Source organism: Silene latifolia, unplaced genomic scaffold (genome assembly GCF_048544455.1).
Source record: "Silene latifolia isolate original U9 population unplaced genomic scaffold, ASM4854445v1 scaffold_20.1, whole genome shotgun sequence".
Lineage (NCBI taxonomy): Eukaryota > Viridiplantae > Streptophyta > Magnoliopsida > Caryophyllales > Caryophyllaceae > Silene > Silene latifolia.
Genome location: NW_027413163.1, coordinates 849,556 through 875,990, shown reverse-complemented (window position 1 = coordinate 875,990; position 26,435 = coordinate 849,556). Strand labels below are relative to the sequence as shown.

Here is a 26,435-nt window from a genome sequence, read left to right as displayed (position 1 = left end):
GGTTATTACATATTTACATACATCCATAGACCAAACAATATTCATTTGCATTGCGATACTTACGTATACGTTCATCCAAACGGTTCCTAAATTGGGGTCCCGCGCCCGGTAGGGCGCGGGGCAACAACTAGTAACTGCAAAAATTTTGAAGTTATTGGGAGACCTTTATCGCTCCCTTTTATGTATATTTTCGCATTTATTTTATTGTTAATTGTGGCTTAAAATGTCTATTTTATTTGGTTCATAATTTCATGACAATCATATCTATTTTATCATAATTATAACCATTTTTATTAATACTACATTTTATAGTATACCACCTCTATACGCTTCATTTCAAAGTTGGCCGATACAAGTTATAACCCAGTCATTCATGTTCTTCGCATCTCGTATAAGGGCAAATTCTCCGATACGCTTTATAGATCGGTCGTTTTGGCCCATTTTTTTTTCATTTTTTAATTTGCTTAATACATACCAGAATATCTCGTATAGGCGACCTTCAAACTAAAACGTATCTGACTATACGAAAAGTATCAACCTAATTTTCAAACATGGCCCAAACACCCTTACTTATAAAAACTTTGATAGGTACTTGCCGAACCTAAGGCTATGTGAAACCCTAGCCAAAAACACTTGGGTCTCCTTAGGAGTGCAGCTAACAATTAGCAAAGCTGTCCATGGAGCACTTCGTTACCTGTTAACTAATAACTCTCCTACATAAAAGAAAAAAGATTATTGTTGCAGAAAAATACCAATTCGTTTGGCAAAAAAAAGGGTGTATGAGGACAAGGAAAATGAGATGACGACGCCGAGTGTTACGCGATTTGAGTAACACCCGGGGTATTACTCAATCGGTTTATCATGGCCCAAGATTGGATTTTCTTGCCGTTGGAATTTCAATATTCTCAATCCGAAAATTACCTTTGTATCCGTCACATTTTGGTGGTAAAGTAAAACATTCTTGTAAAGTTTTCATTTTTTGTTTATTTTTTTTTTTTGAGGTGAAAACCCGTAGGCTTTACTATATTAACGATAAATCAAGAGAAACAGCATTGTTCGCGATCGGTGGTAGAACATCCGACCACATGACTCTTCCAACAACCCTAGAACAAACATGAGCTAAAGCATGGGCTACACTATTGTTTACGCGACTTGTATATGACCAAACAACATAATCAAAAGAACTACAAGCATATAAAATATCGTCCAAAACTAGCGACAACACACTTCTCCCTTTCGACTTCCGTTTAAGCACCTCAATTACTTGTAAGCGGTCACTCTCCATAATTATCCTCGAGTGCCCTTTCCTTGACGCTTCCTTGACACCTTCTAACACCGCCACCGCTTCCGCAACCTGTGGCTCCCACACTTGTTCCTGCACGCAAGAGACACCCCACAAGACACGACCACTTCCATCCCTACACACCACCCCCAAACTCACACCCTCTCCCTCCTTAACACCGGCATCGACATTCACCTTCACATAACCCTCCCATGGCGCCATCCATACTGCTCTCTTGTTCCGGACCTCCCCACTTTCTCCTCCTTCTCGCCCTTTCCCGTTAGCCAACCCACCTCCATCTATCTCATCTAAAACATCCAACGCACGCTTACTGACGCCCTGCGGATCCACCTCTCGCAGGTCAAAGATGACCTTATTCCAATGCTCCCACAACGCCCAGCAACCCACCATAAACTTAGCATGTTCCCGCAGCCCGTACTCCCTCCACCTCGCTTCCACCCAATCCCTAATTCCCCCTCCTTCGTCCTCCTCGATATCGAGCCCAAGACCCTCCCACACCCGTTTATCAATATGGCAATCTCTAAACAAATGAATGCTAGTTTCATAAGAAAAAGTACATAAAGAATAGAGAAGGACCTCACCTCGTACTCGAGAAGCGATATTCGCTCTAGTCGCCAAAGCTTCTGATACGTGCTTTTTATATAGTCTTTTTAGCCTATTTCAGCACGTATTTCTATGCATTTTTATACTGTTTTTATAGTATTTTTCCCCGAATTGGCTACTTTGGTTCGTTTTGTCCATTTTGTAGAAATGAACGCGAAAGTAGTGGAATCGTACTCTTTTTCGTCCTTTCTGCATGCATTTAGAGGAGACGGGATTTTTTTCCAGAGTGAGATACTACGTTGGAAGTGTCATGGCACGGATTACGAGGTATTTAGGCGCGGACTTGTGCTGAATTGAAGTCAAAGAACACGATCGAGCAGTTTCACCACTCGATCGAGTGGTTTCTACGTCCCAAGGTGGTCAATCGAGTGGTTTTCCACTCGATCCTTAAGCTGCAGAAAGATGGGTTACTCGATCGAGTAACTTTCTACTCAATCGAGTAGATGTTGTCGAAGATTTGCTCGATCGAGTGGTTTTAATCCACTCGATCGAGTGGTTTTGCTATTATGGGCTTCTGAACAGCCCGTGTTATGTTTATTTCGCTAAACTTAATTACTTTGCTATTTAAGCAAGCTTTAGTTAGGTCATTAGGAGGAGTTTTTATTCACTACTTAGCCTTTATCAAAACTTTACTGCGTAAAACATTCTTCTTCACTGTTACTTTATTTCTTGGGTTATTTTGCTCGGATTCGATTGTTCTTTACGCCAGATTCGCAAGATTGTAATCCTCTACTCTTTTCTTAATAATAATTAATCTTCTGTTGCTTTAATTTCTTGTTTACTCCATTTATTCTTCTGCCCTAATTTCTCTTTTATGCAATTTTATTGTTATTTCATAATGTTTATTGCTGGAAATTTATCTGCTGTTAGTTTAATTAGTGATATGAGTAGCTAAACCCCTTTCATGTTGGGATTAGGGGATCTGCGGTAGGAATGTGACGAAGTAGTAAATGAAACAGATGAATTGATTACAAGACTCTGTCACCATAAAAATTTAATTGTATTTATTCGGCTTAGTTGAGTGCACACTTCTGAGTTAACCTTTAATCTGGCTAAAATTAATCCTAGATCGAAAGATTGGACTAAATAGGCCTGCTATGAATAGTAGACTACCCTGACGAGAATGAAAGTTAAGTTAGTGGTATTTTAGGATAGAAAGTGGACCGAAAGGACCTTTCAGCATCCGTCTTACATTAATTCGTCTGAGTCATTTACAACTGAATCACTGGACTACCGTAGTGAACCGAAATCCTGACATGTCTCTCTCTATCTGATAGTTTAATCTTATTTCTCTGTCTTCATTGCTCTTGCCCTTTATCTCTTCTTCCTTTAAAACTCGTAGTTTAGATAACAAATCAAACAACCCCCCTCATTTGTGACCAAATAGACGGACTACTACAAATATCTTGCCTCCCCGTGGAGATCGACCTGACTTCCCTAGCTATATAGTTAGTTTAGTTAGTTTATTTTTGACAGGTACACGACAGACGTGTCAAATTTTGGCGCCGTTGCCGGGGAGACAATTGCCCTATTTGTTTTCGTTCCGTTTATTTTATCCGTCTCAGGGAATTTTTATTCCTTGAGGCCGTTCTTATTATTTTCTTTCAGTGTTGTTTATGCCCAGGTCAGACAGGTTTGAATTAGTTTCAGCTGATTCAGAGCCAGATAGATTATTCAGGCATAGACTCCGTCTGCAAAGGAAATCACGAAAGGAAGACTTGAGTACTTTCGAGCCAGAGCTACATCACTCTCTTTTCGAAGACAGTCCAATTTCTACAGTAAAGATGCCTAAGCTTTCCAGTCATTCAGTGCCTAAAACATCCTCTATTCCGAAGGGTTTCAATCTCCAGACTGATGATGGGAATACATTCGACATCCGTCCTTCTTATATCAATCTGGTGGAGAGGAATATCTATAGAGGTGTGGCAGGTGAAGATCCGAGGAAGCACATGGAGACCTTTACCGATTACTGTTCTACTATCCCCGCCACTAAGGGGGTAACTCAGGACAAGATTAAGGAAGTTCTATTTCCTTTCTCTTTAGCTGATTCAGCCAGGGAGTGGCTGACTGACTTGAACCGCACAACTACTAGGGTTACAGATTGGGAGTCTCTTGCTCTTGCATTTTACAAGAGATACTTCCCTCCACAACGCACCAATCTGCCGAGAGCCAAGATTACTAGTTTCAGACAAGCTCCCGATGAAAGTTTCTATGAGGCATGGTCGCGATTCAAGAAGTTGGTGAGGTATATCCCTCACCATGGTTTTGACCCATGGTTTCTAGCTAATCAGTTCTACAATGGGTTGTATGACGACCAAAGAGCCATACTTGATGCGGCATCTAGTGGGAGATTTCAGGAGAACACCGATGATGATAAGGAGTGGTCTCTTATTGAAGAGATGGCTAATCACAGTGCTGAGTATGGTAACCCGAGGGATGGGATTAAAACAGTTCATGCAGTTGATAAGCAGGTTTTGGCTCAGCTGGAGACCATAAATGCTAGATTTGACAAGTTGGAGTTACAAGCTGCTGGGGAGCCTCAGACGGTCCATGTTCTTACTAGAGGAGAGACCATTTCTTGTGAGAGATGTGGGAGTAATGATGGCCACACTGCTGTTGGCTGTCTTGTAGAGAAGGAACAAGTCCTTGCCTTTCAGCAATATAGGCAAGGAGGAGGTTCCTATTACAATAATCAAGGGGCAGTCCATCCCAAATTGAGGTGGACTAGTCAAAATGTGCTTAATCCTACTCCTCCTCCGCACCACCAGCAGCCTTATGTTCCTCCACATAAGAATCAACAAGGCTTTCAAAAACCTCCTTCCTTTACTCCTCCTAACCATAGTGCATCCTCTTCCGGTGGGGTGAGTGAAATTGGTGAGCTTAAGTCTATGTTGCAAGCTACAAAGCGCTTTGGTGAGTGATCAACGAAAGATACGTCCATAAAGGCACTTGAAACTCAAGTTGCCCAACTAGCCATGAATCAATCCTCAAGAAAGCAGGGTCAATTACCGACTCAAAATGAGAAGAATCCACACGAGATGGTAAACTTGATAAATCTGAGAAGCGGTCGTTCTTATGAGGGACCGGAAATGCAAAAATCAGACCCGAGGAGAGCTGTAACTGATGATGAAAAGTGTTCTGTCGAAGAAAGTGAGCTCACGGCAAAGCAAATGCTCGATCGACTGGTTTCAGGTGGTCGATCGAGCAGATTTGGGCAGGAAAGTGCTCGATCAAGTGGTTTTTCCACTCGATCGAGTGAACAGGAAGAGCAGACTGGTCGATCGAGTAGTTTTTCTACTCGATCGAGTGAAGAGCAAAATGGAGTTGCTCGATCGAGTGAAAATTTCGTTCGATCGAGTGATATTATTGAAGATTCTACTCGATCGAATGGGTATATTGGTCGATCGAGTAGTTTTGATGACGGGAAGCTTATTCGAGAGCCTGCTAGTGCTCGTTTAAGCGATAAATCACCGGAAAGACCTCGTTCGAGAGGTAAGAAGCGTCCAAAGGATACAGAACTTGCTCCGGAAGATACATTGGAAGAGAGAAACAAGGGACTCGAGATACCTATCACGGTTCCCTTCCCGAGGCGGTTGTAGAATACTAAGGCCAATCAACAATTCGGCAAATTTGTCGAACTTCTGAAAAGCTTGGAAGTCACTCGTGGCTTGTTCACCGAGTTGTTGCGACAAAGGTACCCTCTTATCTCAAGTTCATGAAAGAAATTTTATCGCGTAAGAGGAGTATTAGTGATAGTGAGACCGTAGCTTTGACTGAGGTGGGGTCAGCCCTATTTCAAAATAAGTTACCTCCTAAGCAGTCGGACCCGGGTAGTTTTTCAATTCCGTGTCATATCGGCAACTATTTGATTGATAATGCGCTATGCGATTTAGGCGCTAGCGTAAGTGTCTTACCACTGTCTCTGGCTAAGAGACTTGGTTTGACAAAGCTGAGTTGCACTAACATGACAGTCCAGATGGCCGACCGTAGTATATCACGGCCACTAGGTATAGTAGAAGACGTACCTGTGAGGATCGGGAGGTTCTTTATCCCCGTTGATTTCGTTGTCTTAGACATCCCCGAAGATGCACACACCCCTATTATTTTAGGGAGACCATTTTTGTCCACTGCTCGTGCAGTTATCGACGTCGGGGGAAAGACTCTGACCTTTCAAGTAGGGGACGAGGAGCTGATTTTTCATCAGTCTAAGTCCCGGAGGGCTCCCATGCAAGCTCAACCTTGCAATGCTCTCTCTTCTATTGACCCTATTATTGACACTCTAGTTGAAAATTTGGAGTATTGTGCTGCAATTGTTACCCCTCCTGTTGGGGTTGGTGTCCTTAACAGTTAGTGCAAGGACTTATAAATCTCTAAAAGGATCAAAGGGCATACTTTTGGTATTTTTATCAGTTGATCCACGTTTATCAATAACGGTTGGCTTGCTAGATAAGTTTGACGTTATTGTCATACAGATGGCGGTGATCAACTGGTCCCTAAAAGTCACACCTATAGGATACGTTTGAGAGATGTGACAAATGATGAAAATACAGTCATGTTGATGCCAAATTTGACTAACCAGTTAGTCCGAGTTATTTGACTAGTAATTAGTCAAAATGTGATGTTGAGATATTATATTTAATACGGATTAAATAATATGGGCTAAGGCGAATTAAACAGTTAATTCGTAAATTAAATATAAACGATTATATTTAATGTATATTGAATAAATTATACAATATCGTTTTTGTCGGACATGTATTAATACTTCAACTAACCCGTGTTATTAGTTGATGTTTTAATAGCCGATAACCGATGACGATTTATAATAAAAACCGCGTCATATACATTTTAGCGAGACGAGTCGGATCAGTCGGATCACGAGTTAAATGAGGAGAAAGTGGAAAGCCCACTCCCTCCTCTCATGACCCGCGGACCGAGGCAACAAAAGGAGAGGCTCCCTCTCCTTTTGACCTAGACATTTTCATTTACAGAAAAACTAGGGTTTTGGAGATCATTTTCTCTCTGAAACCTAGATCTCACATCGGTAAAACCTCACAATAGCTCTCTCGATATTGCAAGTCAATTAGAGAGCATTTCTAGCACAAGGGCATAGTCTCAGACGGTCTTGGGTGCAACGATTAGGAGGAAATCTCTGTTGATTTCTGTTCTTTACGCCGCGCATCATAGGACCCGAGGTTGATTCTTTATCTTTATCGTTTTCTATTGTATTTCGTTTATGACTATATTTCACATGTTAAATTTACGTTATAGTCCTAAATTTAGAGGGTCTTATACGGATATTACCCCACAAGTGGTATCAGAGCGAGGCCATGTAAATTTTCATTGTGATTTTTCATCAAACGATTTTGAAACGATTTTTGTTTTGTCTAAAAATCCGTGCGGCAGCAAGTGAGATTACTTGGCAGAATTTTTTTTGTTTTTGGCTGTTGCGGTTTTGAAACCGTGTCTTGTGTTTACACGGCTGATACGGTTTTTGTCCGTTGCATATTGTTATTTTACACGATAATTATAGCAATATGTTAATGTTTTGCAATTTGTTGATTTAATTTTACAAGGTTTTGATCAAAATTGCAATAAGTTTTGTTTTGACAAACTGTTTCACAAGGGTTTTGATTTTCAGAAACTTTTGTACTCGATCGACAAGTTTTTAATCGATCGAGTGGTTTTTCTGTCTTGTTTTTACTCGATCGAGTCCTTGCTGCACTCGATCGACCACTTTTCAAACCCTGACTGCTCGATCGTGATGTCCTCGTACTTGATCGAGCAGTTTTGCTAATAAAAGTACTCGACCGACCACCAGTTTAGTCGATCGAGCACTTTCTGTTTGGCAATCCTCTCGATCGACTAGCAGTTCAGTCGATCGAGCCCTTTTGTTCCTCGATCGAGCACTTGTGTCCCTGGAGCGAGGGATTTTTGTTCTGGCAACTTTGAAAGTTTATTCTTTTTGTTTTAAATTTTCTTTTGGCCTTAATATGTACTTTATACGGATATTGTACACTCGCTATGATTGTGAAACGGTTCACACACGTACTATTAAGTTATTTTAAAGCGTATTTAAAGTAACGGATTGTATTAGATTAAAATTAAATTGATAGAATCGGTTTTATCACATGAATTTTAATCATTAAAAGGTGGTTTGGATAAATTTAACATAATTACGGAATTATGTCACGAATGAATTTGTTTTAGTTGATGCATTTTCTTTTATCGTTGATTTGAATGCCGTGAATGCTTTATATTACGTATTTATTTATTTTACAAACGGTTGTAACTTAGTGTGGCCTTAGTAGAACGTGTTACCGTAATGATGGAACACGGTCTTGGTTGTATTTTGAGATCTCGTATCTCCGTTTTGGATTTTTCACTTGTAATTACAGTTTTTAATTAGAATGTAAATAGGTTTATATTTTGTAATTTTAATTGTAATTTTTGAGAAGACCAAAGATGGAGACCGGATGCTCACTCCCGCTACATGGATCAAGATGGAACATCAAGACAAGCTTCTCGGGTCCAACGGTGGATTCCAAAGTTGTTTTATGTTCTTTTTATTAGGATAGGCCACACTAGGAATTTTTATTTACGTATTGCATTCTTTTATTTATTTTTCGCAACGATAATATGCATCATATTCCGCCTAAAAACCAAACCACCTATTTACTGCATGAAAACTGACACATATAGAGGTCACGAGTTAGTTTTCTTTGACATTCTCATGTCACACGATCTATGCTAAGCCATCACCTAAATTAATTCATTCACGCAGACGCTAGTTATTCGTTCACTTAATATGAATTATAATTAAGTTGATGGGATCTTCCTCGTATAAACCAAAATTGAGAACGGTCTTTATAGGTCAAACTCCAATGAGTCCCTTCTTCGTCGGTAGGCATAATATGACCCCTTCTACGTCGGGTGAGTTGGAACCGATTGACCCATTTTATCTCAACACTATGGTCACTCGTACGATCCTGTGATCATGGTGGACTATAGATAGGATTTACGGAAATCTATCGACCAAGAGTTCTTACGGAAGAATTAGCTAAACAGTTGGCTTATCAATTTACAGAAATTGAGTCTTGGGATCACTTGTATCATTCTTGAGGGAGATCAATTATGCAAGTGCGAGAGTCTACACGTTAAAATGAATTTTAAAATAGACTTAAATCACCTCGATGAGTTGCTTATTTCGTTCTTGTTTTTCTTTCTTTTTCAGTGTAGATCACGAACTTTTAAACTGCTAATAACAAATGGCTGGTTCTACTGACAACCCAATGCCAAGTGCCACATTGGACCGTGAGTCCTGGCTTCGGATCTTCATGAATCAGATGAATCAGTCAACTCGACTGAAGAATGATGGATCAAACTACGCGGATTGGGAGGCGGCATTACGGAATGCGCGCTGGTCGACGGGAAGCTCAAATATCTATTAGAGCCCATCCCGGCAAACCCAGGTCCCACGGCTAGAGCTAATGAAATCGCCAAGTTTAACGATTTCTGTATGGAAGCGGGTGCGATTAAAAACGTGCTCATTTTTGCAATGGAACCCAATTTGCAGAAACGCTTCATAGCCCATGGTGTAAACAAGATTTTCACCACGCTCACTAAGGAATTCTCGAAAGCACCGAGAATCGTGACCTATGAGCATACCACTCGCTTCTTTGATGCGAGACTCCGAAGGGCCAACCGTTAGCCCACACATTCTCAAAGATGATTGAGAATGTCGAGAAGCTGGAGACCTTTAATTGTAAGATCAGCGAGAACATTGTGATCGACCGCATGCTTCATTCACTCCACGATGGTTTTGCGCTCTTTAGAGCGAATTACTATATGAATGATTTGAAGAAAACTCCCCATGAACTGCACTCCCTTCTCGTACAGACCGAGAAGGACATGAAGTTCAGTGGGAGCATGAAACAGGATGTTCTCGTTGTGTCAAACAAAGGCAAGGGTAAGGGCAAAGCTAAAGCGAGACCTAGCAGTAGGTAAGGCGAAGTTTAAGAAGTCGGGTTCAGGTAAGAGTGGTCCTGGTGAGTCGAGTAACTCATCAGGCGCGACAAAGAGCAAGAATGAAAACATGGAATGCCATCATTGCCACAAGACTGGGCATTGGAGGCGTACATGTCCTGTTTATCATGAGGACTTAAAGGCAGGTCGTGTTAAACCTGTTGGTATGTCTTCTTCTTCTTCTACTTTTATTCATATGATTGAGATTAACCACGCAAGTTACGGAACTTGGGTACTTGATACTGGCTGTGGTTCTCATCTGTGTAATCATGTGCAGGGGCTCCGAAACATCGAACCCCTCGTAAAGGGTGAGGTGGACTGCGTGTCGGGAATGGAGCACGAGTGGTCCGCTCTCGAGGGGAACATATGTGATCCAGCTTCCTAGCGGATTTGAGTTATTTTTATATAACTGCTATTATGTACCCAGTCTTTCTAAAAACATTATTTCTGTTTCTGCACTTGACAAACTTAGATTTTCATTTGTAATAGAGAATAATTCTTGCATTTTCTCATTACACGATATGATTTACGGCAAGGCAGTCTCCATGAATGGAATTTATGTTTTAGATCGACAAAAAATATTACACGTAATGAATAAAAAGTTAAAGGTTGGTGACAAAGATCAAACGTATCTATGGCACTGCCGCATGGGACACATTAATGAGAAACGCGTAAAACAGCTCATAAAGAATGGAGCTATCTCGGCCTTTGATTTTCAATCATTTGGCACGTGTGAATCATGTCTCATCGGTAAGATGACTCGGATTTCCTTCAAAGGTGTTGGAATGCGCGCTGCTGACCTATTAGGGCTCATACACATGGATGTATGTGGACCTATGTCAATCACCGCACGAGAAGGCTTTAGGTATTTCATCACTTTCACGGACGATTTAAGTAGATATGGCTATGTCTACTTAATGAAGCACAAAAGTGAATCCTTTGAGAAATTCAAAGAATACCGAACAGGGTACGAACCTCACCGGGTAGAAAGATTAAAACACTACGTTCAGATCGTGGTGGCGAGTATCTTTCTCACGAGTTTGATCAACACCTTAAAGACTGTGGGATTGCCCTACAGTTAACTCCACCTGGAACACCTCAGTTGAATGGTGTGTCCGAACGGAGAAATCGAACTCTACTTGATATGGTTCGATCCATGATGAGTCACACGGTATTACCTGATTAATTATGGGGTTATGCTCTTATGTCAGCCGCTCTAATACTTAACCGAAGTCCGTCTAAAGCTGTTGACAAGACTCCATATGAACTATGGAAGGGAACGGTCCCTAACTTGTCCTTTATACGGGTTTGGGGCTGCGAGGCTTATGTCAAGTGGAGACACGAGGATAAGCTCGGCCCGCGATCGGTCAAGACATACTTTATAGGTTATCCTAAAGGAACACTAGGTCATTACTTCTATTCGCCAACCGAACAACGTGTTTTTGTTGCGGCTAGTGCGACATTCTTAGAGAAGGAATTTCTCGAGAATGCAAAGAGTGATAGAACCTTCGACCTGTCGGAGGTTCCAGAACCAAATACCGAGCAACCATTGGAGGAATCAATTCCTACAATCCCGGCTGCGGTGAATATTCCTGAGGAACCTAGGAGGTCGGGAAGAGTCTCTATTCCTCCTGGACGATACATTGGTATAGTCGAGAACATGACATAGATGACGTTCTACTCTTAACGAGTAGTGAACCCGCAACCTATAAAGGTGCCATGACTAGTTCCGACTCAAAGCTATGGCTTGAGGCCATGCAATCCGAGATGGACTCTATGTATGAGAACAACGTGTGGGATCTTGTTGACTTACCTGCTAAGGTTCGTCCCCTTCAATGCAAATGGCTTTACAAGATAAAGCATTCTGTGGAAGGTCAACAAGATATCTACAAAGCACGACTAGTTGCTAAAGGTTTCACCCAAGTGCCAGGTTTGCACTACGATGAGATTTTTGCACCCGTAGTCATGCTGCGTTCCATTCGGATTATCTTAGCGATTGCCGCCTTTCATGACTATGAAATTTGGCAAATGGACGTGAAAACCGCCTTCTTAAACGGCTTTTTGGAGGAAGAGTTGTACATGGTACAACCCGAAGGTTTCATCGATCCAGAACATCCTAAGAAAGTGTGCAAGCTTAAGCGTTCCATTTATGGACTTAAGCAAGCATCTCGGAGTTGGAATCATCGCTTCGACCAAGTGATAAAAGAAAATGGATTCACTCGATCAGTCGAGGAACCATGTCTTTATATCAAGTCGAGTGGGAGCAAGATTGTCTTCCTAATATTGTATGTCGATGACATACTCCTGATTGGGAATGACATACCTCTCTTATCTTCGGTGAAAGTATGGTTGAAGAACCATTTCCAGATGAAAGATCTGGGTGAGGCACAAAGAATTTTGGGCATCCGTATCTATCAAGATAGATCACGTCGGATGTTATCTCTCAGTCAGGAGTCTTACATAGACAAAGTCCTAGAGAGATTCAGCATGACTAACTCCAAAAAGGGGTTTCTTCCTATGGCTCCAGGGGTGCACCTGAGCAAGTCTCAGGCACCAGAGACACCGGAAGAGAAAGAGCGCATGACACGGATTCCTTATGCTTCGGCTATAGGATCAATCATGTATGCCATGATATGCACACGTCCGGACGTGGCATATGCATTGTGTATGACAAGTCGATTCCAACAACATCCAGGTGAATCACATTGGCTGGCTGTCAAGAACATTCTTAAGTACCTACGGAGGACTAAAGATTGGGCATTGACTTATGGAGGCGAACAAAAGCTATGCGCAACCGGTTTCGCAGATGCTAGCTTCCAAACGGATCGAGATGACTCGAAATCTCGATCTGATTCGTATTTACTCTTAATGGCGCCGCAATCGGTGGAAGAGTTCCAAACAAATCACTGTTCAAGAGATTCTACGACGAGTCCGAGTACTATGCCGCGTCTGAAGCTACAAAGGAAGCGATATGGATGCGTCAATTCTTATATGGACTATCTGTAGTGCCTAGTTCGAATGACCCGATCACCATCTATTGCGACAATAGTGGTGCCATCTTCCAAGCTAAGAAGCCAAAGTCTAGCAACAAGTCTAGACATGTACAACGGAAAGCTCATCTAATCCGAGATTACGTGGAGCAAAAGGAAGTAGTGATAGAAAAGATTGCTACAGATGATAACATAGCAGATCCTCTCACTAAACCATTACGACAAGATAAGCATGAAGGGCACGTTAATTCCATGGGAATTAAACGTGTTCCTAAGTTGTAGTACTCTGTTATGGATTAGATTCATTCCCTTATGTACTCTATACGACATCATCGTTTTGATATTTATATATTTTGTTTTTCATGTGGAATTGTACGACAATTTTGAACACCACAAAGTGAACTGAACAAACATTATATCTTTTCAGTCCTTGATTGCCCACATGAGCTGATAACTCGGCAATTATTTTGTGACGTTGGTTGATGGTGGGTTCAACGAGCCATAAGTCAAACGTTGACTGACCAATCACAGAGGCGAGTTATACGGATATCTCGTAGGACACCATTGTGACATCGACGTGGAGTCCTAAATGTTTTATAACATTCGCGCCTTGGCGTGGATAGGACCTCCATGGTGATCCTAAGAGTCGATTCTTTTGACTATCGACTGTCTCTTGAGACTAAGGCATTTTGGGTGACTTTGGTTTCTTTCTCACGGTCATCCGTAACAGGGGGCCAAGTAGATTTTTTCTGGGTCATTTCATGCCGTGCTTAGATCGGAAGGAGTCGAGTTGAAGGAAATATTCAGCCTTTATCAGTACTCGATATTTCTCGGGGCCACTCGAGGAGTCAGAATCGAAATGCATGGCCATGCTCGGATACGGATTCGTTTTATCAGTTAAGTTACTCTCTAGTCGGGGAAACCACTCTAGATACAGATCGATTGTAAAATACGACCTTTGCGGATCCGGATCTACAAATTGTTTTACATTGAGTGGGAGAAATTTTTAAATGAATATGAGAATCGGTTATCGCACATACACTTGTACGGACAAGTGGGAGTTTGTTGGAGCTGTGTCCTCCAGTTAGTGCGGATAACGTCATTGCACATACACTTGTACGGACAAGTGGGAGCTTGTTGGGGTTGGTGTCCTTAACAGTTAGTGCAACGACTTATAAATCTCTAAAAGGATCAAAGGGCATACTTTTGGTATTATTATCAGTTGATCCACGTTTATCAATAACGGTTGGCTTGCTAGATAAGTTTGCCGTTATTGTCATACAGATGGCGGTGATCAACTGGTCCCTAAAAGTCACACCTATAGGATACGTTTGAGAGATGTGACAGTATGAAAATACAGTCATGTTGATGCCAAATTTGACTAACCAGTTAGTCCGAGTTATTTGACTAGTAATTAGTCAAAATGTGATGTTGAGATATTATATTTAATACGGATTAAATAATATGGGCTAAGGCGAATTAAACAGTTAATTCGTAAATTAAATATAAACGATTATATTTAATTAATGTATATTGAATAAATTATACAATATCGTTTTTGTCGGACATGTATTAATACTTCAACTAACCCGTGTTATTAGTTGATGTTTTAATAGCCGATAACCGATGACGATTTATAATAAAAACCGCGTCATATACATTTTAGCGAGACGAGTCGGATCAGTCGGATCACGAGTTAAATGAGGAGAAAGTGGAAAGCCCACTCCCTCCTCTCATGACCCGCGGACCGAGGCAACAAAAGGAGAGGCTCCCTCTCCTTTTGACCTAGACATTTTCATTTACAGAAAAACTAGGGTTTTGGAGATCATTTTCTCTCTGAAACCTAGATCTCACATCGGTAAAACCTCACAATAGCTCTCTCGATATTGCAAGTCAATTAGAGAGCATTTCTAGCACAAGGGCATAGTCTCAGACGGTCTTGGGTGCAACGATTAGGAGGAAATCTCTGTTGATTTCTGTTCTTTACGCCGCGCATCATAGGACCCGAGGTTGATTCTTTATCTTTATCGTTTTCTATTGTATTTCGTTTATGACTATATTTCACATGTTAAATTTACGTTATAGTCCTAAATTTAGAGGGTCTTATACGGATATTACCCCACACCTCCGCCTCAGACTGAGAGCAAAAAGGAGGAAAGTTCGTCTGTTTTCCTTGCTGCAGGCACAGATGAAAGCAATGAAGGAGCTGTCAAAGGGTGTGGTGCAATCACTGTCAATCAAATTGGTGATAAGGATGCTAAAGATGGTGATAGAGGAGCAAGGACGAGGAAAGTTCGCGCTTATGTGGATGTGAACTACTCCCCTCTTACTGTTTCAAATGAATATTCAAGCTCATGGAAGTTGAAGAGGACAGTCAACGTTGCTGAGACGACTTCCTCCAGTCAGGAGCCCACCAAGGGGCTACTGAATTGCAATGGGAATTGAGCGGGGAAATGCCCCGTGTAACACCTTGTAATAGATAATTTTGGAATTTTCCGCTGAATTTATTTATTGCTTTTAATTAGGTTAATTAGTTTATAGACTATTTTAGCGTAGATTTAAGACTATAGACTGTTTATATGCGTATTTGGTATGTTGGGATATTTTTGCACGTGTTTTTATGCAGGTTTGGGGAAGTTTTACGCATTCCAAGGGAAGGATTGATGAAATTCAAGAGCTTACGCGAGAAAAGAGCTCGATCGGGTACTTTTTGTACTCGATCGAGTGGAAAATTGGTCGATCGAGTGCTTCTTTTAATCGATCGAGTGAAGCAATAAAGGGGACTTCTCGATCGAGTAGATTTCTACTCGATCGAGCAGATGAAGCATCAAAGTGTTCGATCGAGTGGTTTTAAACCACTCGATCGAGTAAAATGGGAAGGACGCAGGGAGTTTTTCTCCTTTAACTCTTTCTTTTGTTTCTTATTTCATTCTTCCCTAATTTTTCGTCCCTCAACCCCTATTTGCGATCAAAATCAACCCCAATCCCCATTTTAATTGCTCAAATACCAAATCCGCCTCCTACAATCTGTTGCTAGCTAATTAATCTCTCAAAGCCCCTTAATTTTCCCTTGTTTTGTGCTCGTTTTCACGGTTTTCGAAAGGGTTTAGGGGTTGCGATTTGTTCGATCGAAAAATCGCCTCTTTTGCTTGTTTATTTGAAGATTAATTGCTTTTGTAGGATTTCTATCATCAAGTAAGTGATTCCTTCATCCTCTATGCTTCTTAATTTCGTTCATTTTGAAATTTATGAGGAAAAATTGGAATTAGGGTTCGAAATTTGGTTTGGTCGAATTTTTTCAACTTTAATTGCCTTTGTTTGCCCTCACTTGTCTTGCCTGATGATCAATTTCCCTTCCTCACTGATGTTGCATGCTTAATTAGAATTTTATACGATTTATGCGATATGGGTTCAGGACAGTCGAAAACAATTTGGTTCTGCTGCTGTAATTTGTCTAATTAGCCTCCTTGTTGCTTAATTGCTGCTGTTTTAGACTGTTATCACACCCCTGTCCATGCTTAACATGCTTCAATTCGAATTTTGTGCGAAATTTTACGATTAGGGCTGTTTCAGTCGAATTTTTTTTCGACTGTCAGACGGGTTTTATATGCTTTCATGACCTAATTAACTTCAGTTGTTTCTTACATGCTGTTGTTGTTGACTGTTATGCCCGCCTTATCGCCATTTACACGCTGCTATTCGAAATTTTTTTGGGGAATTGTTGGGAATTATATGCTGTAAGTCGAAATTTTCGACTAGTAGGGGATTTACATGATGTTTTCTGCTGGCTTTTCCTTCTGTCTAAGCCACTCTTAGACGCCATTTATCTTATCATGCCCCTACCCTTGTTACAGGATGGAGTCTAGTTCAGTTACCTTCTACCAGCTCCGCCTCTAGTCCGTCTCTGTCTGAGACAGTGGCCCCTGCTGTTGCCACTGTCTCCACTTTAGTGACTACTGCAGCCCCAGTGTTCCTAGTTTCAGCTGCAGGTACAGTCTTTGCCCCAGCTAGCTCTGCTGCTAGCTCAGTTCAGGCTGCCACTTCCTCTACGGTCACCACCACTGCTAGCACTGCTGCTAGTTCTTCTTCAGTGGTGGCCATAGCAGCCCCTACTCCTACACCAGCCACTGCTTTTACTCCTGTGGTGGACTCGCCAGCAGCCGCAGCTGCTTTCAGAGCAGCCCTGGTCCCTCACTCCGTCACTGCACGGGCTACTACTTCGGGTTCCAGAGGCCGGGGTCGTAGACAGTCTCGTTCTGCGCCAGCCCCAGCCACCTCTACTTCTACTGCTTCTACTTCTGCTGCTGCTTCTACTTCTGGCACAGTCACAGTCCGAGGGGACACTTCCCTCGACTCTCACCCAGACTACCCGCAGGTACATTTTGTTAACGCTTTACATCGTACGAAATTTTATAACCTGCTAAGCTGTGTGCACGTTCCTTCCCGTTTTCTAGAGAAAACGGCACTTGTGAGACTCGGCATTTACGAGTCGGTTTGTGACCTACTACGTGCCACAGGGATGGCCGGACTCATCACTATGAGCGGCCGCACTTTTCTGGAGCTGAGCCTCGAGTTTCTCAGCTCCTTTACCTTCTCCTCAGGGGCACACGATGCTGACCCCTCTAGTTCTTCAGTGTCCTTCCGGTTGTTTAACCGGACCTTTCCGATGACCTTAGGGGAGTTTGATAGGTTACTTGGCCTTACCTCTACGGGCGCGGTTGCCGCCCCTAGGAGGGTCTTACGTCAGCTTTGGAGGACCCTGGCCCACACAGCTTTTCAGAAGCGAAAGCTCCAACAGGTCCACCTCCCCGCTGCCCGTTGTTTTCTTAGATTGATGGGGAGCACTATTTTCGGCCGAAAGGAGCCGAACAACATCACAAACACCGAGCTCTCCATCCTGGGCGGTTACCTGAACATCGACTGCGAGGGTCCTTTTACCCTCAATATAGCCTACTTGACCGCCCAGTACCTTCAGAGCCAGGGGAAGAAGGAGACGGGAACCATTGCCTGCGATGGCATAGCCACCATTCTTGCCCGTTCCCTCATCCCCGTTTGGCCTCGTGACTTGCAGTACCTCCAGGGAGAGAGGCTACTGAGTCTGGACGCCATGCTTTCTCAGCATTGGCTTACCCCAGACTACCAGACATGGAAGATTGACGGCTTCCTGTCTGATGACTTACCTTGTGAGACTCTCCCCCATCTAGAGCCCCTTCATACTGTTGCTAGGGGCACCCGTCTGCCACCACTGCCTGACCTTCACCTTCCCCGCCGACCACCTCCTGCTGCACCCGCCGCCAAGAAGCGGCGTCTTGAGACCGGAGAGGGGTCTACACCTTCAGGGAGCACTCAGCCTTCCACGGCTGCTCCCGCTTCGACCCCTACTCCCACTAATACTACCACTCCTACTCCCACTCCCACTCCCACTGACCAGACACAGACTCAGCCGGACCTACCGGCTACTTTCGTACCGCCTCCTCCCTTTGTGGCGCCCACGATCTTAGACCAAGGGGGCGCCGTTTACGGTTTGTTGCTTGAGGTTGCAGAGCGTCACGCTCGTATGGAGAGGGACTTGGCTCTTGCCTTGCACCCTCTGTACGAGTACCACTTGCGGCGGCACCGACCGATCCCAGAGGGTTGGCCACACCCTTCCTTCTTCCGGTACCCACCTGAGGGGTACCCAGTGTCTGAGGAGGAGGAGGACGAGGACCCGGAGGTGGCAGTGGAGAGAGCTCGAGCTGAGGAGCGGAGGAGGAGAGAGGAGGAGAGAGACCCTCAGTTCAGGGTGGAGGACGTCCGTGACAGTGACGACGACGACGAATAGCTACTTGTCTACTCACTTCCCCAGTTTTCTGGCTGGTTTGGGGAAGTTCGTATTTTGTATGTATTTCTTACTCTTTTATTTTGTCTCCTTTATTTTTATTGTTTTTATTTTCTTTTGGTTGTATATTCCCATTTCCCCGTATATATCTGCTGGTGTATGCTGGAGGACAACGAGGGCGTTGTCCGTTTTGGTTTGGGGAGGGTATTGCATCCTTTTGAGTCTGCATTTGCATTTATTTTTGCATTCACGTTTAATTTTCAGCTTTGCATTGTTGTTTCTTTCATTAAAAAAATCAAAATCCAAAAAAAATTAGAAAATAAAAAAAATAAAAAAAATTCACGTTTACTTTTGCATATAGGTTGAGTCGGAACGGTAGATTTCCGTGATGATAATGCACTATAACTTGTCTTTTTGCTTGAGCCTTGCACTTTATTGATAGTTATTAGCTTTGTCATACGCATAGTATATGAGTTTTCGTTCAAATATAGCTGACTGTTTAGACTTAACCTGATAAATTGGCAAACTACTTGAAAATTCTGAGTTTTAGAGCCTTATAACTGGTGACATTCATGACCAGTTCATTAGGAATTGAGAGTAGTACTCCTTGCATAGCATGTTCATCTTTTTTTTTTTTGCACTTTTATGATATTCAATTTCTCGTCAAATGCACATATTCGGGTTTGTGGTTGGTGTCACATGCAGGGCGGTGCTTGCAAATTTCTCTTTCCTTATATTTTTCACTCATTTAGCTCCACATTAGCCAAATTTGCCTCCTTGACCCATTAGCTACATTCCAAATTAAGCCTGCCTAGTCAAGCTAGTTAGTATGATCTTTTGGGTATGAGTTTTCATCTGCATTTTGGCCCGTTTTTCTTTGTTGGGAGTTGTTGGAAAATTAAGGAAGGAGGAAAAAGAAAAAAAAAAAAAAAAAAAAAAAAAAGAGAATTGAAAAAGAAAAAAAAAAGAAAACGTGAGAAAAAGAAAAAGAAGAAAAAAAATGAAAAAAAAGAAAAGAAAAGTTGAACGTGAACAGGAGAAAAAGAAAGAGAAAGTTTGAAAAAAAAATCATTGATTTGTCTCAGTTAGTTATTTCAGACGGTGTTTAAAAAAAGGGAAGTTTGTGACCGTCTGACTCCTCTATTCTTATTCTATATTTTTTGAGGAGTTTGTGTTTGAGTTTAGTGAGCTTTGTGCCAAATGAAGGGCACTTGTACTTAGTTTTTCAGTCAGTTGAGATTCGGATGGTTTTTATTATGGTCCTGTTAGGAACTAGCTTGACGCTTTTACCTCCACATTTCCATAACATGTTTTGCCCTTTCTCACCTGAACCTCACTATTAACAATTTATTTGTAAGCCCTCGGCTGTGACGGACATTATTGGTTGGAGTGTGTGCATTAGTACTTGAATTGTCTTTCATTTTTGTTGCAAGCATGCTATGTAGGTCGCAGTTAGGTGAGTGACTGCCTTTTCTTCTCTCTTTTACATATTATTCACCCTTTGCTTCATGAGAGAAGAGTGACCACGAGAGAGTCCGATTTTGTTGGTCTTGCAAGGTCGATAAGTTGGCTATATTTCTGAACAGCTTATAATTCGTTTGCGTATTGACTGCTTAGCTTTAACTGTTAGTTTTTGTTGCATTAAATTGGTTCAAGTAGACAAGTTAAGCTAGCTCTGAGTTATCATTTCCGTTCCATTAGTTGCATTTTAGTTTACTCGAGGACGAGTAAAGGTTCGGTTTGGGGAGATTTGATACGTGCTTTTTATATAGTCTTTTTAGTCTATTTCAGCACGTATTTCTATGCATTTTTATACTGTTTTTATAGTATTTTGCCCCGAATTGGCTACTTTGGTTCGTTTTGTCCATTTTGTAGAAATGAACGCGAAAGTAGTGGAATCGTACTCTTTTTCGTCCTTTCTGCATGCATTTAGAGGAGACGGGATTTTTTTCCAGAGTGAGATACTACGTTGGAAGTGTCATGGCACGGATTACGAGGTATTTAGGCGCGGACTTGAGCTGAATTGAAGTCAAAGAACTCGATCGAGCAGTTTCACCACTCGATCGAGTGGTTTCTATGTCCCAAGGTGGTCGATCGAGTGGTTTTCCACTCGATCCTTAAGCTGCAGAAAGATGGGTTACTCGATCGAGTAACTTTCTACTCGATCGAGTGGTTTTGCTATTATGGGCTTCTGAACAGCTCGTGTTATGTTTATTTCGCTAAACTTAATTACTTTGCTATGTAAGCAAGCTTTAGTTAGGTCATTAGGAGGAGTTTTTATTCACTACTTAGCCTTTATCAAAACTTTACTGCGTAAAACATTCTTCTTCACTGTTACTTTATTTCTTGGGTTATTTTGCTCGGATTCGATTGTTCTTTACGCCGGATTCGCAAGATTGTAATCCTCTACTCTTTTCTTAATAATAATTAATCTTTTGTTGCTTTAATTTCTTGTTTACTCCATTTATTCTTCTGCCTTAATTTCTCTTTTATGCAATTTTATTGTTATTTCATAATGTTTACTGCTGGGAATTTATCTGCTGTTAGTTTAATTAGTGATATGAGTAGCTAAACCCCTTTCATGTTGGGATTAGGGGATCTGTGGTAGGAATGTGATGAAGTAGTAAATGAAACAGATGAATTGATTACAAGACTCTGTCACCATAGCAATTTAATTGTATTTATTCGGCTTAGTTGAGTGCACACTTCTGAGTTAACCTTTAATCTGGCTAAAATTAATCCTAGATCGAAAGATTGGACTAAATAGGCCTGCTATGAACAGTAGACTACCCTGACGAGAATGAAAGTTAAGTTAGTGGTATTTTAGGATAGAAAGTGGACCGAAAGGACCTTTCAGCATCCGTCTTACATTAATTCGTCTGAGTCATTTACAGCTGAATCACTGGACTACCGTAGTGAACCGAAATCCTGACATGTCTCTCTCTATCTTATAGTTTAATCTTATTTCTCTGTCTTCATTGCTCTTGCCCTTTATCTCTCCTTCCTTTAAAACTCGTAGTTTAGATAACAAATCAAACAACCCCCCTCATTTGTGACCAAATAGACGGACTACTACAAATATCTTCCCTCCCTGTGGAGATCGACCTGACTTCCCTAGCTATATAGTTAGTTTAGTTAGTTTATTTTTGACAGGTACACGACAGACGAAAACAAAACCTCTCACACTCGAAAACAAAATATTTGTTATTACCTTGTTATTACCTTCGCACCAAAATAACCCTTGTTATTACCCGACATATAACCCTTGTTATTACCTTCGCACCAAAATATTTTCATTGTGGGACAAACCGGATCCCTTATGTTTCTTTCCCTTTCTATTCTTTATTCATCTTCAACCTTCGCATCTTCATCTCTCTCACACTCGAAAACAAAACCTCTCACACAATACTCACTCAAAACCCACCAAATCACCCCCAAAACACTGAAAAATTCTCCCTAACTCAATTTACATACTTATAACCCATTTTCCAACCTTCAAAACTACCAAAATCACTCAAAATCGACTTTTAGATACCTAGGGTTTTAAAAATACGAGAGCAAGAAATTGATTTTTTGGTTTGATTTTCGCCTTATTACTTCGATTGTTAGGTATGAAATACTAACCTACTCGATTTATTTGTCAACAAAAAATCTTAATAATTGCACATCTAGTATATTTCCCATTTTACTGTTGTTTGACTAACCCTTCTTTATCTCACCATCGACATCACTCTCCCTTTTATCAATTATTCATTTTACACTATCAATTACCCTATTAAATTTTAGGGTTTTGTTTGATTTCATAAGGATCTCATATTTCAGAGTATCCATGAAGGGATTCAGATCTATATGTATTCTTTCTAACCATAATTGCTTCGCCTATTTTGATTTTAAAATCTCTGGTGCCTTGTTGAATTTTAGGTTTCATTTGATATTTGTACTTTTTTACCGTCTCGCATTATTCTTATACTTGGAAATTTTTACGTTGTAGTCTTGGAGATAGTATTGCTAATATGCTCAGCTGATTTAGAAGGTCAAACATGGTGGAAGTTTGTACATTGTAGTCTTTTACCGTCTTTCTTGTCAGGTAATCTCGCTCAATATATGGGCTCCTTATTTAATGAACATATTATTTGGTGGACATGATGCTTCTTTGTATACTATTGTTCGATTATAGATGATTAATTTCAGAGGTGCGTGAAAGGGTATGTATTCCTTCCTTTTCACGAAGATACTAACTTGTGACCTCTTCATTTTCCCCATTTCAGTGGTATTACCTAGCATTGGGATTGTAATATATGTTCTTATTCAGGTTAACATCTTAAATTGACCTCTTCTTTAGAGAAATTGATCCTGCAGGTAGTAATCACTGCTGCCGGAGCAACTCTGATGACTGACAAAGCAGGACGAAAGCCACTTCATTTGGTAATTATCACTACTTTTTTCACTAGAAATTATGTTGTTCATATATAGTTTACATATAGTGCAAAGTGTTTAATTGCTAAGGATTCGCAAGACTCAGAATATTTTGTCTTTGGAATGTTATAGAACTGTTTAATTTACTTGCTGCATATCAACAAGTCTTTCAACTATAACTAATTTGACACGGTAATTTAGTCCACCCACAATATCCATTATGGTTTGAATCTTCTTCCAAATTTTATGAAGTTAAGATGGATCAATGTTGTTTGTGTTACTTCAGTTTCAAGTGTTTGGGTTCACGACTTTTAGTTTTATGGCTAAAGATGCAATATATGCTCATTTTTGGCTAAACTTGTGAAATTTCTATGTTGTGCTACCTCACTTTCTTCTTTTTGATTTCTCCTTCATTTTTAATTTCTGCTTTTATTCCTTGATTTTTGCTAGTAAACATTCATTTTATGCTGTTTGTAGGTTAGACTTTTGGTGATTTTCATATATTTTCCTCAGGTATCTTCCTTCTTTGTTTTTCCTCAACTTATTGCTTCCATCCACTTCTCATATCTACGTAGGTTTTCCTTTTTTATTTCCATCATCTTAACTTAAATGTATCATTGCATATTTAAATTTGAGAGTGTCAATTGAGGAGATGAGGGATGTTAATGAGGTGTAGGATTACCAACTATCTGGGGAATACGTAATATTGAATAGTCTATTCACTAAGATGTTATTGTTATGTTGGATGTGATGCGAGATTGATGTAAGTTTGTTGGAGTTGTATTGTTGAATATTTTGTTCACCAAAATGTGCATGCGTAGTAGTGGAGTCGTAACTCTCGGATGTAAATGGATGTTTGAATTGTGGTATTAATATTTTGAGAAAATCGTTGTGCTAGTGCATAAAACTTTGCAGGTGTTTAATTTTGGGTTAATCAACTTAAAGTGAGCTTTTGTTGTATGTTGATACTGCTGTTGTTGTTGATACAGGATTTTTAATGCACTAATTTTGTAAATTTTTAAAAAATAAAATAATAAACATCAATAACAACGGTTATATGCCAAAAAACCGTTGTTAATAGTCAATTTTAACAACGGTTTTTTTTAACATATAACCGTTGTTATTACTTTTAACAACGGTTTTTTTAAATATAACCCTTGTTAAAAAGTCTTCACAATTTTGGGGGAAAGATACAACAACGGTTTTTTATATTATAACCGTTGTTATATCTTTCCCACCAAAATTTTGTCAAACTTTCGACAACGACTTACTCGCAACAACAACGGCTTTTAACCGTTGTGAATAATTTCCACAACGGTTTTAGTAAATAACCTAACCGTTGTAAATACCTGTTACAACGGCCGCTTTATAACAATGTCCGCTTTTTGTTTTAACAACGGTTTTTACCCGTTGTTATTGCTTGTATCTGTAGTAGTGCATAACCATTTCTCCCTCTCCCAATCTGACGCCCCTCCCCATTCTAAGATATCCTTCTCCCCTGCCAACACCCTATAGGCCGATTTCACCGAATACACGCCATACCAAACATCCCCTGGCCTATTCGCATTGCGCCGTATATTTCGAATCCTTTCCCTTTCAAATGGCAGGAAAAATGCAGCTAACATGTCCTCCCTCCACCTATTACCGTCTAACAAATCAGCGACAACCAAATTTTCGCGTCCAGGACTACATGGCGATAGCACCCGCCCGGATTGAGACCCCGGTATCCAAGCATCTGCCCATATGCCTGTTGAGAGCCCATCCCCAATTCTCCTCCGAAGCCGACCCCCAATAGCACCCCGTGCCTCTATAATGCCTCTCCAAGTGTAACTCGGATTATACCCCAAGTTAGCAGTCGAGAAAACACCATTAGGATAATAGCGTGCGCGCATAATCCTAGCCCACAACCCTTCCGTATCCGTGGTTAGTCGCCATACTTGTTTTCCAAGTAAGGCAAGGTTGAACTGTTGGGGATGGTGTCCTTAACAGTTAGTGCAAGGACTTATAAATCTCTAAAAGGATCAAAGGGCATACTTTTTGGTATTATTATCAGTTGATCCACGTTTATCAATAACGGTTGGCTTGCTAGATAAGTTTGACGTTATTGTCATTCTGATGGCGGTGATCAACGGTCCCTAAAAGTCACACCTATAGGATACGTTTGAGAGATGTGACGGTATGAAAATACAGTCATGTTGATGCCTAATATGACTAACCAGTTAGTCAGAGTTATTGACTAGTAATTAGTCAAACGCGATGTTGAGATAATTATTTAATACGGATTAAATAAAAATGGCTAAGGCGAATTAAGCAGTTAATTCGTAAATTAAATATAAATGATTTATATTTAATTAATGTATATTGAATTTATTTAATTATACAATATTGTCTTTGTCGGACATGTATTAATATATCGACTGAGTCATGTCACTAGTTGATACGTTAATAACCGATAACCGATGACGATTTATAATTGAAAACCCGTCATATACATTTTAGTAATTTCGAGCTGAACTACGAGTTAGAATAAGGAGGAAGTGAAAGCCCACTCCCTCCCCTTGGGCTCTCGGTTTGGCCGAACAAGACAAAAGGAGAGAGCCTCTCTCCTTTTGACCTAAGGATAATCATTTGCACAAAAACTAGGGTTTTGTAGAAGAATTCTCTCTGAAACCTAGATCTCTCATCAGAAAACTCACATAAACTCTCTCAATATTGCAAGTCAATTAGAGAGCACTTTCTAGCACAAGGGGCATAGTCTCAGACGGTCTTGGGTGCAACGATTAGGAGGAAATCTACTTTGATTTCTGTTCATTACGCCGCATTTTAAAGGACCCGAGGTTGTTTCTTGTTTCTTATCGTTTCTCTATTGTATTTATGTTTTATGTCGATAATCGCATGTTAAATTTACGTTATAGTCCTAAATTTAAAGGGTCTTATACGGATATTTCCCTACAAGTGGTATCAGAGCGAGGCCACGTAAATTTTTCATTGTGTTTTTCATAAATCGTTTTGAAACGATTGTTTTTGTCTCGAATACCGTGCCGTCACTTGTATTACACGGCTGTTTTGTTTTTGTTGAAACCGTGACATGTTTTTACACGGTTGATTTATCTTTTTTTCGTTTTGTTCTTTTGCACATTGTTATTTTATACGGAGATTATAACAATATGTCAAGTTTTGTTAGATTGTAAAATTGTTTTGATGCGGTTTTGATCAAAATTGCGTTTGTTTTGTTTCAACAAAACTGTTTCCACGAGGGTTTTTTTTTTAGAACCTTTTG

General features: G+C 40.7%; 1 protein-coding gene and 1 pseudogene across 1 annotated transcript; both read right to left on the bottom strand.

The window, feature by feature from the left end:
* Nucleotides 1-1,021: 1,021 nt before the first annotated feature.
* Nucleotides 1,022-25,047, bottom strand: LOC141638457 (uncharacterized). The gene is made up of 2 exons (XM_074447871.1): nucleotides 24,599-25,047; nucleotides 1,022-1,838 (listed from the first exon to the last, which is right to left on the bottom strand). The coding sequence occupies exons 1-2, from the start codon at nucleotides 25,045-25,047 to the stop codon at nucleotides 1,022-1,024; spliced, it is 1,266 nt and encodes a 421-aa protein (XP_074303972.1).
* LOC141638603 (small nucleolar RNA R71) lies at nucleotides 4,072-4,172 on the bottom strand (annotated as a pseudogene).
* Nucleotides 25,048-26,435: the final 1,388 nt, after the last annotated feature.

Coding starts and splice junctions, on each gene's coding strand:
- LOC141638457 (XM_074447871.1), bottom strand. CDS start 25,047: ATGCGCGCACGCTATTATCCTAATGGTGTTTTCTCGACTGCTAACTTG. Junction 1,839..24,598: donor GATTGGGAGAGGGAGAAATG/GTTATGCACTAC, acceptor TTATGAAACTAG/CATTCATTTGTTTAGAGATT.